The sequence below is a fragment of the Ptychodera flava genome, chromosome 13, assembly GCF_041260155.1.
Source record: "Ptychodera flava strain L36383 chromosome 13, AS_Pfla_20210202, whole genome shotgun sequence".
Classification (NCBI taxonomy): domain Eukaryota; kingdom Metazoa; phylum Hemichordata; class Enteropneusta; family Ptychoderidae; genus Ptychodera; species Ptychodera flava.
The window spans coordinates 9,869,545-9,890,442 of NC_091940.1; the positions used below are offsets into that span (position 1 = coordinate 9,869,545).

The 20,898-nt window shown below is 38.3% G+C and overlaps 1 protein-coding gene across 3 annotated transcripts; it reads left to right on the forward strand.

The window, feature by feature from the left end:
* Window positions 1-60: 60 nt before the first annotated feature.
* LOC139147362 (uncharacterized) lies at window positions 61-18,056 on the forward strand. 3 transcript variants are annotated; one of them, XM_070718424.1, is made up of 7 exons: window positions 61-330; window positions 2,292-2,474; window positions 6,087-6,267; window positions 8,285-8,470; window positions 8,825-9,973; window positions 11,979-12,210; window positions 13,394-18,056. In XM_070718424.1, the coding sequence occupies exons 1-7, from the start codon at window positions 307-309 to the stop codon at window positions 13,710-13,712; spliced, it is 2,274 nt and encodes a 757-aa protein (XP_070574525.1). In that variant the 5' UTR covers window positions 61-306; the 3' UTR covers window positions 13,713-18,056. The 3 variants fall into 3 exon arrangements, with proteins under 3 accessions (XP_070574525.1, XP_070574527.1, XP_070574526.1); XM_070718426.1 differs by having other exon boundaries at window positions 314-670; XM_070718425.1 differs by lacking the exon at window positions 61-330 and adding an exon at window positions 914-1,383.
* The last annotated feature ends 2,842 nt before the right edge of the window (window positions 18,057-20,898 follow it).

Here is a 20,898-nt window from a genome sequence, read left to right on the forward strand (position 1 = left end):
TTACATTGGAGTATGATGATTGTCCACCCTGTAGTTCCTGTGCATCGTGCTGACCTCACAGTTCCAAGTCGTCGTGAGGCTCGGTAACTTGGACAGGGCCAGTCTTTGCTGGCTGCTGCCCTCTATCGAGTTTAAAGGCCGTCAGCACTGCACACGTCATACTAGCAGGAACACAACTGATGTTTACGTATGTGAAAAAAAGCGTGACGTACTCGTTCGCACGTCGCTTTTATACGTTCATGTGATCGGAGGGTCACGTCAGGACGAGCTTTAGTCATCGAACAGACCGCTCAGAACATGCTGTGAATGAAACAGAATCTACGTACACAGGTAAGCATTGACAGCCTTTCTCAGCTTCTCCACGTCAAGATGTTCACTTCTTGAGATCTTCTAAGATGCCAACGTTGGCAACACCGAAACCTCATAATACAGGGGCCAAAAAAGGGAAGGCTGTTGCGAAAACTGAATAATTTGGAAATAGCCCGGCCTGTGCGAGTACTCGAGTACACGGACTTAGCGACTGCTATGTAGTCTCCATTCATGAGAGTGGCATGGCATAGTGTTTTCGTTTCCATTTCAGAACGGTCGGAAAAGTTTTTCGTTGACTTCAATATTCGCCCGTTAACAGCCTACAGAGATTTGGTGGATCGCAGATTTCGAAACCGTGAGTGTATCGCGTAAAGGGAATTGGGATTGGATTTGTGTTCTGAGCGGATATCGCTTTCGTGTCAGTGTGCCAGTTGCGTTCGCGTTCAACCTTGAAAGCTTCCTGTTTGTAGTCGAGTTCGTTTTGTACAATCGAAACTGCATGGGTTCATTGCTCGCTCGAGATTTGCCGTCTACGGGAAGGGGAGCGACCGAAGTCGTGGGCGAATTGAGGAAAGTAAAAAATTTTTTCAGAGCAATTTTCTTCAGTCATCATTGTGAGCTTATGTGGTCGGGCGTACTTTGCCGCGTTTTGTCCATGAACACCCTCCACCCGTATCGATACCAAAAGTTGCTGTCCGCGTATGCATTTACGTCAGAGGCAAATCTGTCATTACGGAAGTCGTGTAAGCAGTAACACGAAAGTGGGCATATCACCACCTCGTGGATAATGGAATAATCATAACTGTCAAATTGTCAATTAACTGTAGGGGATTTCGACCAACCAGTGACAATCCTAGCTGTTTACTTGCTGTACAGGTTGACATAAATCATTGATGCGGTATCGGTTGCCAAACCGTTCACTCGCTGGACATCGGCCGTGTTCAAATTCTGCGAAGCGCTGTGCTAAATTTCTCCGAACTTCACGAGGTGTACTAATGTCTGTAGCTTTCTGCTAACCTATGGTCGTACAATTGTTGAATTAACGGCCTGTAGACCGCTTACGTTCTTGATAAGGTAAAGTTAATTCTGTAATTTTGTCGTTCTTTAAGTTTTCGTAACGTGCCATGCCGAACGCCCTGATATCTAGATAGCTGCGCAGATAGAGATATGGCACCATGCCAGTTTACTAAGTTTTTCGCGATAGGTCTCGAAACATCATGCGATCGCATGGGAGCCGTATACCGGGCTACATCGCACTCTGCCCCGCCCGCTGAAATTAGAGTGGGCTCATTCGCTGGCGGAGTGTATCACTTGAAATGTGTGATTCAAACGGAGTTTATGTAAACTTTGCATAGATAGATCCTTGTTTTATTCTGAGCTAACATGTAAAATCCGCTCGTCCCTCGGCGGGCCGAGTTTGTCGTTTTGTTTCAGAACTTCGCTCTGTAGTTTGGATTTACAAACTTGCTGTCGTTTTCTGAGTACCAACCCTTGAGGCTTGAGTTTTACCTCGAATCTGTAAACATAACAATCTTGCAAAGAAATTTATTATAAATTAATTGTCAGCGATCGAAGTATTGTGAGATAAAAAGACAAGTTTTACATGTATGTATTAGTAAATGTAAAATTAGTCAGTATAAAGCAGTGAGTAAGCCACGACGAATATTTTCGAAACATGTCCCGAAAACTAATTTCCCTTTCATGTAGTCTATTTATTCTTGTTTGTGATTGTTTTAAATTTATGCTGTAAACCTAGACCGAAAACCGTGTCCGTAGGGTCAGTGTTGACTCTCCCGTAGTGTGACCAGCGCTGGTCTCTGTGTTCCCGTTTCTAAAAATACGTACATTTATGCCACTCCAACACTCCATTCCGTTTCAAGACCCATTTGAGTGGACTTCACGTAGAAGGAAATAAAAAGCTGGACATAGCTGTAGACGCTTTTATTCTGTATTCTCACTCTCTCTTTTTCTCACTTTGTCAGAATTCAAAAATGCCGGAAAGTGGACACAGATTACGGCTCAGGCCGTGGATTATCCAGCAGATTGACAGTGGTAAATACAAGGGACTTGATTGGATTGACGAATCCAAAACTGAGTTCAGGGTTCCATGGAAGCACGCCGCAAAAAATGACTATGATCAGGAAGAGGATTCCAAAATATTCCGGGTTAGTACATGCTTCCCTCGTTTGTCCTCATTTTTTATTTCCCTTCCACAGGTATCTATCTGCCCACCCCCCAAGTCTATCATATTTTGTGTCACACTCCAATCGTCAATTTTCTTTCAGTTCTAAAAGCATCAGAAAAAATATATGTTTTAAATTTTTTTTTGCGCATACCGAACATAAACATTTTTGTTTTGCCCTTGTTTATAATTTAAACGTTTTTTTTTGTTTTATTAATTTGTGTTGCTTTTGGCAGACTCCGAGAAAGAAAGTTGAACACCTATAGAGGATTCTAGGAATTATGTTTCTTAGGAAGGTTTCAAAAGCTGTTGACAAAGTTTTCCTTTTTCTCAGAGAGCCATAAATGTAATATTACTTGAAGTGTTCAACTCAATTGTGCTCATTTGTGTGCTATTTGTGCATATGATTTAATAAGTCTACTGAGTAAACGAAGTAAAAGAACATGTAAAAAAGCAGAATTTCTAATTTTTTAATATTCCTACTAAATGCTGATGAAAAGTTCCTGTGTATTCTTTCAGGTTTCTTTTACAAAAATATGAATTACTGTCTTTGTATTTAATTTGTTTACCAAAATATCAATTGATTTCTTTGTATTTAATAAATATGCCCTGCCTTCAGAATGATCTGAAAATTTTTAACCTGGTATGTCTAGTTTCTGTTTCACCCACACAGTTTGAGGAGCGAGTACAAAACTTCACACCCCTCCCCCACCAACTTAACCACTTGTACTTTCTTGATGATCATATTTAATTTTGCCCAGAGTTCTGGGATATGCAAATTAGATTCTAACTCTATAATTGACATGGAAAAAAGTTGTCACTTTGCAGTCTTCCATGAGAAGTGATCTTATTTTTTATTTTAATAGTGCCAGATTATAAAAAAGCGTGTCCCATGTTGAACTATTTGGCTTGGAAAACACAGGGACAGTCCCAACTGCATATGCAAATAAGCGACCTTGTGTTCAGATTCTGATTGACCACAAAAAGTGGAAGTTGTCTCTTTTGAAAAAACAAAGACCTACTCTCGGTTTGTTTTTTCAACACTCTCCTCATGAATAATTGATCCGAATGAAACTCAAAGACTGGAAATGAAAAGCGTTCTTTTACTTCCATGGGACTTTTGAGAGACAGTTTGGTACTTTATGATACTGACGCAGACCTACGTCAGTGCTAAACATTGTCTTGCGAGTTTGTATAGGCACAGAGGAAAATTGTAATGGGAACCCTCATGAAAATTTCATTTCAGAATATTACAGACAGGGTTTTCTGAGTTCACACAGTACAGGCCAGCCCCATCAATAAATAGTCATGTACATAAACATTTGTAAATTGATCATAGAAAAGACCAAGATGTTTCATCATCTACACAGGAGGAATACTGGGAACAGGAAGTTCCTTCCCAGAAATTCAGACATACCCCCTTTAGAGGGCTTTCCCTTGTATTTCAAATACCAGGAATACAGGCTGGTTCCTAGAAGCGGAGAAACACCCCTCTAGCTGAGCTATATATTGATTACTTGGAAGGCGTTTTATGCATGTAAATGATTCTGAGAAAAACTTGGCAGCCATTACTGGCCGCACTCTGTGTTCACAACAAGCTCAGTGGCCATATTGGTCACTCTTTAACAGACACAGTGGTGTTTTCCATCTTAATGACTTGATACCTGGCAGCTTTCTAAGAATTTGATTGCCGGCCCTGCTGTGCTTCTATAAATTGACTACCTGGAATGCAGTATGCTAATTATTCGGTGAAATAATTATTGAAGTGGGCAAAAAGGTCTGTTATTTTTACTCGGAGATGCTGATTGAGCAACATGCAGACATTTCATGAAATGGCTGCTTCAAACCCTGTGGAAATATTTGCAGCTGCTGGAATGCAGCTTTACTGGTTTCAACTTCAAAGGCGACTGTTAGACCCTGTAATGGCGGACAGCGGTTCAAGCAGTGATCTATTCATGTACGTAGCTGAATTATAGTGTTTGTGGAGTGACCGTGTGTCAATGCATGAGGTCAGTGTCCAAGTACGCGCACACTGCGACTTGTAGAAAGATCTAGAAACCATGGCTTCACTGATTAAGGAATTTCCGAAAGGTGTATTCTGTGTTCAAAGTGTATAGCCAAGTTTAGTACATGTCAGCAGTATTTAGAAAACCTGACAATTAGATTGACAAGTGCAGTTGTAGTAGTACTAGTAGCAGTCAGATATCTTAATGATTATGACTGTCTCAGCCAAGCAAGATTGGATAGTCACATTCTATCCAGTTTTTGCTTCTAGAAGTGGGTACATTAGCTGTGTTTTAAATACATTTTCTGCTGAGGGTCACAAGAATGCTTTAAAATTATGCATATTACAGGTATATGGCCATCAGGCTGAAGTGCCTATAGTTTGGATATAGTCAGCATAGAGCAGTGTTAAATTAGGAGGGCAGCTCAGGGCTGTCACTAAGGTCAAGGTCTAAGGCGGTAAAGATTTACATGTCACAAATTATGCAGGTTTCTTTTTACCTGGAATTTCAACTGTTTGCACTTAGACAATGTACAGGACCAAAATTTTATCAGAAAAATGAGAATCTATTGAGCTTTAGAATTATTGATTTTTTTGTCTGAAATTTAGTATCATTGTGTTTTTGTGATCCATGTATTGATAACCAGCACTGATAGTTTGACCTTAGAGAAACCGTTGAGTTTCCAGACTTTCTGTGTCACAAAACGTGTCCCAATGTTTGTGCGGGGGTTTATTGCATTTCAGGATTATGATGTATCAAGGATTTAGTTCAAGATATTAAGCTTAAAAAACATTGCCTCAAACTTTTCTCCGGGAGTAAACCATTCTCTTTCAAAATCAATAATCAAAATCCAGGGGGTCACCTCTCAAATTTGGAGAAACAGATATCGAAAATTTGCAAATATCTGAAATTCAAAGTGGCACTTATTCCATGGTGAAAAATGCAAATTTTTTGTTCGCACCAGAGCTAGGTGGTGAAAACTCACTCCATATTTACTTGACAAGTTTCAAAACCAGTCCTCGCAAACAGCATGCCAGCAGTGCATTGAAATAATTTGAGAGTGTGAATAACTGTCCTCAAGGGACAGTCTGCCTTAATCATGACACAGCATTGTAGGTTTACTGCTTTGATGTCAATCAGTTTTGGCCCTTTGTCCTTAATGCCAGGGAGTGCCTACCTTTTGTGAGTGTTAGAGAAAAAAAAATTCCTGTGCTAACAGTGACATGCAGAATTTAAATACTGTGATGTTTCACTTTGATTTACCGAGAAATCTTCAGGTAGAGATTAACAAATGGAGTCATGAGAAATAAATATTCATCATACTGGTTGAAATCTCTACATTGTTTTGCTGTTTTGGGAAAATTGTAAAATGAAAAGTTTCTCAAAAATTTGTTAGTAATATGTTATATGGGTGTATGAGTATAGTAATGTAATGATTTAAGTGTCAGCTAATCTGTATATTAAAATGTGGTACAGTTTCTGATATCAGGCACTTATCGTCAAGAATTTCAACACTAGCTGATATATTAAGCTGTGTAAATTTATTGTAGTTGATGTTTTTTCTTTCTCCTTTTTTTTTGTTGATCCAGGCCTGGTCTTTGCATACAGGTAAATACAAAGAAGGAATAGACAAGGTAGAGCCGGCTGTCTGGAAGACCAGGCTTCGCACTGCTCTCAACAAACTACCAGATGTATATGAAGTCCGGGACAAGAAAATAAGGAGTGCTGAAGGCATCCCATTCCGTGTTTACAAGCTGCTTCCACAGAGAGGTACTGCCAGTGATTATGGCTAACCCATAAAAAAAAGCATGACCTAACGCTTTTGTATGTCAGCAAGCAGACACTGATATCCACCCTCTCAATCAGACTGCAGACTTTGACCTGACTTATAATCATGCCACACTCAAAATAAACCAAGAAGGCGGCAGCCTGCTTACCAGTTATCTTTGTCTAGTGTGTTCAAATCAGATAAAGTCACCAGGTTTTGTTGGTTTGTGTACAGTTTTGTATATCACCCACAACTGACGAATCTTAACATGAGAAACTATCAGCAAGGAAAATATTCAATTTCATTTGAAAAAATAAGGTCAAGGATGGCTAAGCCTGATTGTCTTGGTGAAACTGATTTATAGCAACTCAGAGTTACTAGCAGAAAAGTAATCAGCATGCAGGTACTGCATGCTTTGACCATTTGATGAGTGTAAAGTCCAAAAGACCTATTTGCACTTATATAGTATGCAAATTGTGAAATATTGCATCAAGAGTTCGGCAGTCAAGTTACTGGGTAATCAGTGATTGGTTAGACAAAAAAGTGGCAGGGGGACTTTTTTGCAAACTTCAGGCAATCTTCATTTCAATTTGTTAAGATGACATGCTCTGCTGCTTGTTTTTTTGAACCACTGATTTCTTTTACTCCAAAAATTATGCTGTTGTTGTTCAGCGTTCTGCTTGTTTATTTGAAAACAGAAAAATGCTTTCCACCCAACACTTTGGAAACCAAGCAAGATGACCTCTGTAACGCTTCTTTCAGGCCTTTCAAAAGCTGTTGAATATTAAGTGCTGGCAATTTTCCAAATATTTTGACGTGGGGAGTTGCGGTGTCCAGGCGGGCGGCTGTCTCTAACAAACACCAAGCTGCCTGAAAGTCAACTTTATGGTGTAATATAAATTCAATAATACATCTGTCTGTGACTTTTATGGATCTTACGTTGCTTCTTGGCATATCAAATGATACTTGGTCCCCAGGCATTTCATAATTGGCTTAACAGTTGTCCATGTAGTGCCAATATTCCGCTGTTTGAATTGTCTATAAACTGTATTTATGCATAAAAACGTAGGATTGATTCCAACCAAAACGGATCACAAATCTGAATCATGATTGCACCAATAAAGAGGTTACACCTCACAATACAATTTTACTGCCAGCCTTTACTTTACAAAGCTTTGAACAAACCCGCAGACATTACAGCTCAGTCAAATTACCATGTGATTGTACTGTGCTCAAATTTCTCTGGTAATGTATTCTCAAACTGACCTAGAAATACTGCGTTCATCTTTGCTGCAGAAAAACTGTCTTAGGCGAAGAAATAACTTGTCTTAACACTTGCTCTAAATTTAAAGACATTCGACACTGATACTGATAACATGCTGTGTAAAACATAAATTAAGTTTCACTTTCACTTTTAGTACATGCTGTACTCGCAGAGGTCAGACATTTGCACTCATGGCAGCCTTGTTTCCACTCCTGAAAATATGGATTGAGGTCAAGGTTATGCCAAGGTCTCTTCTCAAACAGCTGATAGAAGCCTTCATTGTGCAGTGTAAGGGGGATAGTTAAAAGTTAACTGTTGTCCAAATCATTGATATTTGGCGATTACGATCTTACTTTACGGCAAAACAGCAGTAAAACACATGAATATGTAGACAGTATGTGCTTTGTTTATGGTACTTTCACTGGCTATGACCCTTACACTGTAAAGTAGTTTTGACAGACTTAACTGTGCATTTTCAATTTGTTGAAAACATTTCCACTTCACAGGCAAGCATCTGCCCCTTATGTGTCCTTGAATTATACAGTGTTAAGCTTCTTGGGTGCTTTCAGCTTACTGAAAAAAGATATTTCTAACTTTGTCTTAAGGCAGATTGCAAAACAAAAAATGAAAAATGAAATATTTTATGAATTTGTAAGCAACTCAATCACATGGGGAATTTCTCAGATGTATCAAGATATTTCTTAATTAGTGATAAATTAATTAACTACATGGTATAAATTGTTTATTGATTTCAGAGCATCCTTGGAGTCGCAGGGATGATGAATTTGACTTGCCAGAGCGGCGCCATGCATCACGCAAAAATTCTATCAGTGGAAGGAAGCGACGAAGGTTCTCTTTTACATCAGCTGAAAGAGACAATTCCCAGGTAGCCATGGAAACTGAGAAGAAGAAGGTCAAAAAAGAAAATGACTTCAAAAGAAGTAAGAGTTTATATTGAAGACAGTTTTTATTTTTAAATTTTATGTTGAGAACGAGAGCTGTATGGGAATAGAAATATTTTTAAATGTGAACAAAGCTGTAAAAATGAAAATTGCAGAAGGTGAGAATAGTCCTACAGCATGTACCAGGAAATACATGTCATCATTACACTTGCTTTAGAAAAGAATTAATTTTTTTAAGTTTAACATTTCCTGGTAGGATGGTGTATTTAGTGCTATTTATAGCAGATTAATTCAGACCCCATGAAACTTTCTTTGTATCCAAAGATGTGAACAGTGTTGCCCGTCACATTATGAATTCTGCTTTCTGAAAGTCAGCCATTTATTTTCCTTCAGTTCATTTCAAGAAGAGGGAAAAGTTCAGAAGTTTCAATGTGGGCAGAAGCAGTCCAAGGATTAGTCCTCCTGTGAGTTCCAGTGGGGATGTGGAGGTGAAGCCGCCGTTGGCATCTCCTGAGAGCGATGCCCCCAGCAGTGACAACACCTCCCCCCAGACCAAGGTGTTTCCAGATAAACTCCAAGTGTCGAGTAATACCAACGGATTTCCAGATAAACTCCCAGTGTCAAGTAATACCAACGGACTGCTGGTAACAGCCACTCTAGCTGCTAATGGGCTTCCAGTCGCCATGACAGTGGTGCCAACCTCCCACACGGCTTCTTCAACTAACTCTGTAGTGTCCAGCGAGGCACCGTCAAAAAACATCAGCTTGCCAGTGCAAAGCACACCCACAACCAGTGCCACAAGCAGCAGCCATTCTGTGAACGGCCATCAGCTTCCTGTGGTGAGTGCCACCAAAAATGGACTGAACAGCAACAAAACGTTGTGCTCTGTCGCAAATTCTTCTAAACCATGCAGTAATCAGCAGGTCAATCAGCCGAGAAATGGACACATTCCACCACAGAGCTTGGAACTCACAAATTTCAAGCCCATGAACTTGACTGGCATCTCACAAAACATGATACCAAGTACTACAATCTTGCCATATCTACCAATAAAATCAGAACCAGTTAGTAACACACCAGCTCAAGCCCACCCACAGTACAACATGATACCGAACAGAAACGGTCTCATCTTCTCGTATCCAGGCATGTCTCACCCAGCACTGCAGCCACTGCATCTCCCGACAGCAGCACCCATGCTGATCAACGGCTTGCATCTCAACAACTTAAACACCAGCAGCCTAACACCGCTGCCCCCTTCAGTCAGTGTAGCCAGTCCTAGCAGTAACCCCATGGTGCATGCCCCATTAAAAGACAAACCAGAGAAGACCAGTTGCATGCCAAAGATTGAGTCAGTGGTCAGCCTTGGCATGATCGCGGCCAAACTTCTTGAGAGCCAGAAGATGGATCCAGACGGTACCATCAAGATGGAGGAAGAGGAGGAGGCTGTGATTGGTGACAGCAAACTTCAACCCATTCCTTTGAATTATGTCATGAACAGCAAAGCAGACTTGGCCAGTCAGAAAGCTGGAACTCCAACAGACAGTAAGTGACAAGTTTTCCTGTTCAACACCAATGTCTTACCGTCTGACAGGTGGCCCTATTTGGCTACATGCTGCTTAACCCTTTCACTATGTAACAATGGTTTGGCCCCAGCCAATAGTTCTAAATGGTGAGTGTGGACCTGTTCATATAGAATCTGGGAGGGGCGGTTACAGCAGGTAGCATACAGGGTCATCCTGCCACGCATCTTTAATTTTGTACAATCTTTTGATTTTAATGGTAAATGTTTGATCTCCACAGGAAAATAATGGCTTTTTTATAGGGTGATGAAATTTCTAGAAAAAAAAGATTTTTGGCAGAGTTATATTGGCTGTTATTGTTTTGAAAAATTAATACAATTCTGTATACTGCATGCTGCAATTGTCCATCAAATTTCTTCAAAAAGTATACAAAACATTCAAATTGGTATTTTAGACATTGCCAGAAAACAGTGTCCTTTTCAACTTATTTACAGGAGGACTCTTATATCATAAAGGAATGCATGTTTTTTCTCTGTTTTCAAAATGCCTATATGTGTAAACCACAGTTAGCGTATAATAATGAAGCTGTTTTGGACACTGTAAGAAAGATAGTTCACATGCATCTTCCAGTGGGGTTCTTAGAAGTAAACATTTCCGTAGAAGTAAACACTTCTTGAAGGGAAGGAAATATCAAGGATGTGTTTCAGGATGTGTTCAGCAAATGACATAACTATAAATCATATCGGAATAAATTCATTCATGACTATCCCATGTCCAAGGTCACTGGCTGCATGAGTGTCACTTTTCTTTATACTCTTCCTGGTGATCATTTTACACAAATGACCTAGTTGACGTAAATTCAACATTATTACAAATCATGTGGCATTCATTGTGGAGGGAGTTTTTTGACACTTTGCCTGTGGTGATGTCACTGTGTTACTGGGCGGGAGAACCAGTACAGACTCACCAAGGTGAAAGAGACCTTTGTTGGATCAATGCTGTTTTATTGTTGCCTTTGAGATGACAAAATCTACTATGTTAGAATAGAAAGTGTCGGTAATTACATCTAAGGCTACTTCCATTTAATAGGACAGTTGAATCTTTGTACTTAATGGGGTAAAAAACCTACAACAAAATACAGCTTATTATACTTCTGCTATTCAGCAGACTTTACTATATGTGCTTCCCAAAACTATATCATCAATGTCAGACTGCAGTACAGTGCTTCGTTTCAAGGTCTGAGTGTACTTTTCTGAAATAGGTCAAATGCCTGCTTTGTCTTGCACAAAGTGATTTATTTTGAAACTTGCAAAATATCTGGTATCAACAGGCCGTTTGTGCTAACATGTTGTGTCACCTTTGAGCAAATTCGGATCAAAAATCAAAAGAGGAAACCAAACTTCTTACAAATTGCAGTGTCTTTAGAGAGTGGCCGTTGACTTTTGTTGACTTTTTGGTCCCATCCAAAAAAAGTCAGAAACTGTTTACTGCAGTACATACGGGACAGGGTGCTCAATATCTGGATGAAAAATCACTCCCTCCCACTTCTTGTCCTTAACCTGCTGCAAAACAACTGAAAAGGGGAAAATTTAGAACTTTAGAAAACTTTTGAATATTCCAAAACAAAATTCATAAATTTGTGTCTGACAGTTGTATATATTGATAGACGCAAAGGATTTGAAGGGAGAGTGAAAGCGGAGTTACTTTTTTGTCTGGCTAGTAACTGTAATTTAAAAATTTTTTTTTTAACACTTAAACCTCTACAACCTTCCCCACCACTCGTTTTATAGAATCAAGACGGAATGTGTCGCAACAGTTCAATTCAAAAATCAGCTTAATTATTCATATCTGGTGATAATGAGAAATTCATGATTTAATTTGATATCTGAATTAACTGTGCTGGAGAAATGATGACTCTGAAAGTACAGTTACAGTTTTTATTCCATCAAGCTTTCGGCCTACTCTGGTCACCTTTGCCCTAACACCCTGCAGATATTCAAATTTCTCTGTGTCCGTCCGACCGACAGATCTCTTGGTTGAAATCAACTACAAGTGCACCAAGGCACTCAAGTATCAGGTTACGAATCCCAATGGCTGTCACATCTCCTACATCAACCCCATGATCAAAGAAGAGGCCATTGAGATTGAGTATGGACCTGTGGACGTGGAGCAGATTAACTTCCCAAATTTTGATGAATTCTGCCTGTCTGAGAAACAGACAGAGCTGACTACCACACTGTTGCAGCACATGGAGAAAGGGTGAGTTGTCATGGAAACAGGCCTAGGTGCCTAAATTCTTTCTTTGAAGTTCATAGTTTTATGTATTCACATTCTGTCAGTTTCTAGTTTTGACATAATATTGAAAATAATCTGGTGACCTAGTTACCTGTTGAACCAAAGCTGCCTTTACAAGCCATGGCGATGCTGTATTCCGCATTTTTCTTTGTGAAACAAAAAGCCTTGCGTGTATTTATCAGTGTTCAGGTAGAGTGTGAACATTGTAAAACAACAACAAAAGAATTTTGACCTTAAACTGCTTTTGACGACAATACCTTGAATATCTTTTGTCAGTAACTTCAAGTTCCCTTTTTTGTGATCCAAAGACATGTGTAGGAAAACTGGCGTGAAAGGACAGTGAAATTTTGATAAAAATTCTAAATTGTTTGTTTGGTGGGTGGGTCAAAATGGGGTCACTCTTGAAAATAATTCAAAACTATCGTTTATGTCTGCGCTCAGTGAAATTGAACCTCTTTCATGTTGTACTTTCGTATCCGGCGTCTGAACCTCACAGGGGGTATGTAAAGTCTTCGTCTTAAGTACTAGCCTTAGTGTTCAAACAACGGTGTGCTAGCCAATTCGGCGAAACAAATTAAAATTCTCTGAAAGGCATAGTGAGGGAACCCCCTGATCACCAACAACATGTTTGCTGCAGGAGTGAAACTCTGAACTCTATGGTGCCATAAATAGCTTAAGTTGAACTAGTCAAGCATATAGCAGTGTAGTTATTTCAGCTGTGTACAAGCCTTGAGCGTCCTTATCGATTCAACGAAAAAAGTAAAATTCTCTGAAAGACTTGGTGAGGGAACCCTGATCATAACCAGCATGTCTGCTGTAGGAGTGAAACCCAACAATGCCATAAGTAACATTAGTTCAACTGCTAAAACGTAGCATTTTGGTTACTTTCAGCCACGTATGCCCTGATTTTCTGACTTTTATTTACTTTTATTTTAATAAGTAACCAATGGAACAGTTTGATAGCTGTGTTTGTCCCTTTGTGTAGCCAACTGCTGGTCATTTCAGATGACCCCCGAAGTGACCTCACAATGCATTGGCGTCACCTTGTAACTATTCTTTTAGTAGTAGCACATCTTTTGACTATAGAAACAGCTTATCTTTGCAAAGGTTAATCTTTGACCTCTGACCCCTCTCTTTTCATATCCAGCCTTCTTCTGAAATGCAAGGATGGCGATGTTTTCTTGACTCGGTTTGGCAGAACGGTGGTGTTTTGGAGCACGTCACAGGATGAGAGCAAAGATCCAGAGAAGACAAAACGCTTCGAGGAGATCAAGATATTTGACTATCAGAAATTCCAAAGTGACGTCAGGAATTATTTCCGCGGGCTAGCCCCATGTCCGGAACCACCCAAAATATTTTTAGGGATTGGGCAGCAGTGGTCTTCGAAGTACCCACTGAAAAATAACTTAGTGTCTGTGATTGTCACACCTTTGAGGGCCATGGAAGACTACATTGCTTTGAGGTAATTAGATTAGATTTTAGCCCAATCACAGAGTTTGTATTTCAAAGACAAGAGTACTCAGAGCCACAGAATCAGTTGAAGTCACATTGAAGGTCACAGTCTAGACATATATATTTTTTTTGAATTTAAAGTAAATTGTACATGATGTTATATGACTTCAGCCAAACCTTTGAATCAGAAATCAACCCAACAAGGAGCAGCTGCATTTTTTGTGGATATGCTTGCATGATACTCTAGTTTGGTAGTTAAAAAAATTTGGAAAACTTTCTTTGACTCTTTTTCTTCATTTAAATCAAATCTTATACGGTCTGAACCTGAGAGGGTAGCAAGTCATGATTATTTTTGTACAATGTAAATTCATTCAACTAATGTAAACGAGCAGTTTATTCATGATTTTTTGACGGTAAACAATTTTGTTGTGTAACACTCTCATTCCTATTTTCAAATGAAGAAGTCTTTACATACTGGTCAGTAGGGTTGGTCAAAACTCAGCTGTGAAAAAAAAAGGTTTAAGCATAGACCCTTGAGAAAGTAATCTTGATTTTATGCTTTATTTGGTTTTGGAATATTTAATAATATAGTAGTGTGCAGTGTTTTTTCCATAAAGTTTCTGTCAGTCTTTGAAAAGCTATCTACTTCTTTATTTTGCTTTTATAAATCTTCTTTTCAGTTTGTGTGACAGAAATCCTACCTAGTGTATGCCAAGGCCAGTCCACATAAATGTAGTACACTGCCTTGCTTCACCTTTCTGGTGTATTGATAATGGGAACTGCTTCAATGCAGAAGAATAAATTCCTCACCACTGATTGCAACTTTGTTCTGACTGATAATAAAACAACACAGTGTATTTATGATGTCAAAACTTTCTGTACATCTGCTGTAACATGTCAATAACCACACCTGCGTTTTCTTGCTGACTTTTGGTTTCAGTTTTAAAAATCCTACTTTTTTTGTATCTTACACAACAAAATGTCAATGCCATGGAAATATCTATGCTGACAAACAGACGATTTTTAAGCATTTAATCCAGTAAAAGGTGGTAACATGTAGTTTTGACCTTTGACACTTAATTTTTTGAAGATACGGTAAGAAGTATACCAATTGTTAACTTGTACTAAGTTGTAGTAAGTTGTAGAGACAAACAAAAATGTAAAAATCAAATGTGAACATTATGTTTATGTAAAGGAAAAATTAAGCAGATGAAGCCAGGATTTTTCCACTGGCAGAAGTACTTTCACTTTAACTACACTAGCATTGTATTGTTAGAATTCAATGCATTTTCTATGTATTGTTAAGACTGATGACCTCAAGCAAGGAGTGGCATACTAAAATAGCTGTAGTTTGGGTAACTGCGTACCTTTTGTCGCAGTGTACATCTGATGCAATCACTATGCAATCAGTGATATTTATAGATTTTACAACCAATAATCAGAAACCAAAAAAAAAGCTCATTCTATGGCCAGTATATATGTATCTATGAGGCAGATTATGTGACCAGATTGAGGTAAACTTACAACAAACTCTGACACAAACCATGATGGAGGCAGACAGATTAAAATACCAGAGTTATGACAGGAATATGCAAATATCAATTTCTCAGTACACAGAAGTGACATGTCTTTTTTTTATGTATTAGGGTGTATTCTATAGTTACCTTTCTTGTTTCTTGATGGTATCGAGGAAAAACAGTTTTTTCTCAGTAAGTAAGAATAATGGCTCCTATTTCTATTCATGTTTTGTCATTTCTACCGTAGTCTAGGTATTTTTTCAAATCAACTGGCCAGTCAAAGCAGTCTTTTTGTAATAGTACTGCAAATTCCTCCGTATAGTTGTACATATTTTTTGTGTGAAGAAAAACAGACGCCGACTTTTTGGCCAGTTTCCTTTTTCTGGGAATGAAATCACGTTTTCCAGAAACAGACTTTCACAAGATTTTTTTAACAAAACAAAAAATTGAAACAGAATGAGGGAACATTTGATTTTAGAATTCTGAGAAGGCACAAAAGCTCCATTATTGACATTGTATCATTAATTTTATACATGGTAGTTAAACTATGTAGTTATTTATGTCGCAGATTGTCACCAGACATGTTGAAAGGTAGCTTTGTTGGAAGTAGTTGTGAGGTATATTGAATCCTGGATGTGTTCTGACACAACCCAAATATACTGATTTTATTGATTACATATTAGATTGCCCTGCAAAAGGTCAGATTATAATCATAAAGTTATCTCATTTGTACCTGTATTGTGTTTTTTTTCACAGGTATCTTTTTGAATGATTTAGAACGACTTATCATTTAATGTATGCACAGGAGTCTTGTTTTGACTTTGTCAGAAAATGGAAGGATGATAGTGTTCAGGTTTGGGCAGGGCTGCTGAAACTTTGGGTGACTGACTGATTGGGTGCAGACCACCTGAATGAACTGAGTGAATTTTTGACGTTTTGTCACTGTCAGTGTAGTTCATATCTCTTCTGAGTTTTCAACATGTCATTGTAACCATAGACACTAGACCGTCTATGTTTGAACAGAAGTGAATCATTGCGTCATATTTCCTTGTAGTAAACATGTGACAAATAATCTCTGGCAAAGGAAATGCTGATTTATACCTAATAACTGCCTACCTCCAATCATATTTAATGAAAATTCTGTTATCAATGTTAGAGAATGTATTTCACTTTTGTTCCTATCCCATGTTTGTTTACTGATTTGCTTGCCATTTTATCTGCTGCTTGAGATAATTACTTCAGTAAAAAAAAACCTTGTTCTCTGCAGTATGTATTATAATTGTATTTGTATGATTTCTAAATTGTAGTCTTTTTTTGGAGACATAGTATTTGTTTTATTTAAAAGTGATTTTTATCTACTCAGATTTCATGTATATTTATGGATTTCTTTCCACATCAGAGAGGAAGAGAAAGCCAATAAAGAGGGACAACTGTGCCAAGTATGATGTATTCTTTAAGCTGTTTACCCTATTCCCCTGTATTCTTTAAGCTGTTTACCCTATTCCCCTGTGTAGAGGTCCAACTTTCCCTTAGATAACAAAAAGCTTTGATAACCAAGTTTGGTATAATCAGTCTTTTGTTTTTCAAAAGCAACAATAACAGTGACATTTGATAATATTTTAAATATTTTGTTCTGTAAATTCAATATATTTTTGTATCCTCCTCACGAAAAGTATGTTTAAATATAAAGGGCCAACCTTTCCAACACAAGGCCTGGTGTACTGTGTAAAATGCTATCAGGCTCAGACGAATTCTTGTCCAGAAAGTTCAGCCATCAGATAGAACTTTGCATACATACAGGGCATGCATAGTGACAAGTTGAAAACCGGCATGTGTACACAATTTTGGCAACAAGAAACTGTGTTATACAGACAGAATAAAAAAAAACTTGGAAAAGATACATCAAAATTACAGCTAATGGAACCATGTAGAATCCACCCTAAGACTGGTATTCAGACTCCAAGTTTTACTGCACTTTTCTTGTATACCGCTTGTATGGCCTTATTTTGAAACCCTCAGAGTAAATATGCTTTCACCATGTTGTTTTTGTGAAAATTGAAAATTTTAATTTTTCCACATTTAGAGTTAACACAGGGATGGCAGCCATTTTGAATTTCACTGTTTCCATAATACCAAAATTTGCACAGTGACTCCCATTTTTTTCATTCTTGATTTTGGAGGAGAATTGTTGAAAGTTTCCTTGAGGAAAATTTGAGCAACAGTTAAATTCTTTTAATTTTTGAGGCGCATGCTTCCTTGATAATAGGAGAGTGTTCAGATTTGGTCCCCTGGTACACAGCATATCATGTTTATTTCCCATGCAAGTGTTAAAGTCTGTATTTGTCAGATTTCACTGTTAACTATTTGAGTCTTCTTCATGTGATCACCACAATTGGCCTATAGTTTTGTACATAGTACTTGATAAGTTTTCTTTTTTCACCAAAAATAAGATGCATAATGTTTTTAAAGGTACCATCTACCAAACTTTGCCAACGTCATAGTGTGGTTGAAAGTCAGTTCTTTTGTGATTCAATAAGAATAATGATAATTATTATTATGAAAATTATTATTTTTGACAATTCAATTCTGTTAAGTATGACATTGCCATGGTTTGCACTAGTTCAAAGATCACGATTTAATTTATAAGCAGCTGTATTTTCTTTTAATATTCTGTAATTCCTGGAAAATTCTGTCATTATTGGTGTAATGGTTGATGACCTCTCGATACCTTGAGATCTTTTGTCATTTTGTGCATTTCTTGCCCGCAAATGAACGATTTGTGCCAAAAAAGTTTTCTTCGAAGAAATGAATAAACTGAACCTGGCAAAAATATACACTGTATACTCGTCTGTTGTGTGTATTTTAGTTTAACCAATGGGCCTTCAGCTTGTCCTAATATGTGCCCCGGGAACAGATATTCGAACTCTCAATTTTTACAACGCCTTTTGGTCTACTCCCATTCAGGGGTCTAATTTCTGAGCTCATGGAGCCTTAACTTCATCGGCGTAATTTTCGTAAAATCGAAAGTTATTTTTTTCCTCATAGAGTTAACACAGGCATAGCTGCCGTTTCGAATTTCTCGTTGGTAGTTTGTTTTTCTACTACCAAAGTTTGAATGGTGACCCCTGATATTTATATTTTTATCTCGAAAGGAAATAATTTAAAATTTCCTGACGGCAAGTTTGGTCGAAAGTTTCATTTCGATGCGAGTACCCTTAAAGTTTAGTCGGTGGTAAAATTTTCGCAGAAGGAAATAGAAACTATAGGTTGTCTTTTCTAAGCTGAAAGCCGTGGTAAAATTTAAGGACCAAGTATGTCAAGATCTTTTATCAAGGTTATTTAGTTTTAAATATTACGGGTATATTTTAATAAATCAATGATAAGACTGATGTGAACGTAGCGACAATTTTAGTACGACTTTGATAGATTACATTTGGAATACAATAGTTTATCTTGAAACTGTCTGTAGATAAATCGTTAGCCAAGATATCACCATAGGTTTTTTTGTCAGGGCAAATCTGTAAAGGTGTTTTCATAAGGCATTAAACTTTCTCTGTAGCACACATGCAGGCTGAAACCCTTCCTATACGATTCGTCGACTGATACGAATAAAAAAGCCGATGTTTTCAATGCTTGGCGAAAGCCGGAATTATACACGTTATTCTGTTTGATCTATTCCCATAAAGTAGTCATTCCGCAAAAAAGAAGACTTTCTTAAAATTATTTGTTAAATTTTTCGTATTCTTTCGCCTAATTGTTCAAAAGAAAGGTGTTGTTATGATCAACAAGTGCTGTACATTCAATATTGCGAGATAGCTGGGACTTACACAAAAGGAATATTATTCTGAAAGTGAGTTCTGGTTTCGACGAATCAATTGGCGACTCGTGTAAACTCCTGAATAGCCAATACTAGTAGTAGTAGAGTGCAACAGTGGCTTGGGGGTAGCAGAGGGCAGCGCGTCATCTGCAGCCAAAACTCGCTAATACACTTCTATCGATTGGGTCATTTCGCGATGACGTAGAGAATTATATCTCATTTGTCCAATGGTGAAGTCTCGTATCTGCTTTTTGGCACCAGCGCATCATGTGTCAAATCGCAGCGTTCTTATTGGCAGTTCGCAGACAAGCTATCCTTACCGTGCCATGACCGAAATAATGCACAGCATTTGATATCAGCGACAAACTTCACCCTTCCGTTTACCGAAGTACAAAATACAAAAAAAAGAAAAAAATACAAAAAAGAAAAAGAAAAGAAAAACTGTATAATTTTAGATTGAATCGATTTTCAGGGAATTCGATTTCAACATTTCAATAGGTTCCAGCCAGGGGCCTAGACCCACCGTTAGGTAATGTTTTCTTCTCTTCTGCGAAGATGCTACTTTCCAGTTCCGAGAACGCACGGCCTGTTTTAAAATACCTCAAGTTGTCTGATGATCGACTCCGGGTCTTGAGAGAATCTGCTGCGTGTACGTAACATTTTATCGTATTTCAGTCGCACGTTCCCGGTTTTACATCTTGTTGCTGGGAACAGGAATGGTGTGTGACAAGTCGTGGCAACGCACATGTGATTATTCAGTTAAGTCGCGGCCAGGTGATCGAGGTTCAGGCAACACCACTTCACTTGATTTGATCGCCAATGTCATATTACAGAGGACAAGGCCATAACGAGCAAAAAAGCAGAGGCAAGAGCAAGCCTGAATTGTGGAATATACCGAATGCATTATTAGGATATTTTCTACGGGATTTTCTATCACTTTAGACCGGGCAGACCAGGCCAGCATCTACATAAATTATTCGACAGCCTAGCCTGTGCCGTGTACTGCTGAGTTGCACCCAGGTCGCCAGCTGGTGTATAGTCGAAGGCGGCCATGAAATCTGTCGACATTGCAAACGACGAAGAGAGCTGCAAAACGGCCATCGAATACATCTGATCTCGTTTACAGGTGAAAAATATTCACTCCCGCATACAGCTTTAATGGGAGACATACCTGTATTTGACATAGGAGCGAAGGTTGTTCCAAAATCTTCTAGAATTTAACGGTAGTTTTGGAGTATACATGACCTCAATCTACATTGTCGGCCCGAAAATACGTGAACTCTATAAATTGAAATACAGTAATTGCAGAGTTAGAGTTAATCTCCAATACCTGAGCGGCCAACTGAGAAAAATATTTGAATTATTCTACCAAAGGTATCAGAATCTCAAAGTGCCAAATATATATATATGTATGAGCGTCGCACTGATTCTTGCTTAAATTCATGGTTTGGCTCATGAGTGTTTTCAAACCGTAATCTTAACATGTCTTACATATGGCACCATTGCAATGTCTGGCTATAAATAAGGACAAAGATATTCCTGTATGATCGCAGTGAATGTGTATTTTAATTTCAGCGTGGCTTTACTTTCATATTCTGTCAACAACAAATGTCTCAGCACCCCCACTTGCCATTATACAGAAAACACGAACGAGTAGCCGAGAACATTTTAATCCAATCGTTGGTTGAACTAGTTGTACGTGTAAACACCATTACAAAGCTGTCGAATCAGTAAATAATCGTCGTCCCTAGGCTGCTAGAACAAGTTTATCGTTTAAAATTAAACTATGGAACAGAGCAGCAAAGTGATTCCCTTACTGAGAATCTGACTATTTGTACAGTGTGTAAGTTTCAGTTAAATTGCCGG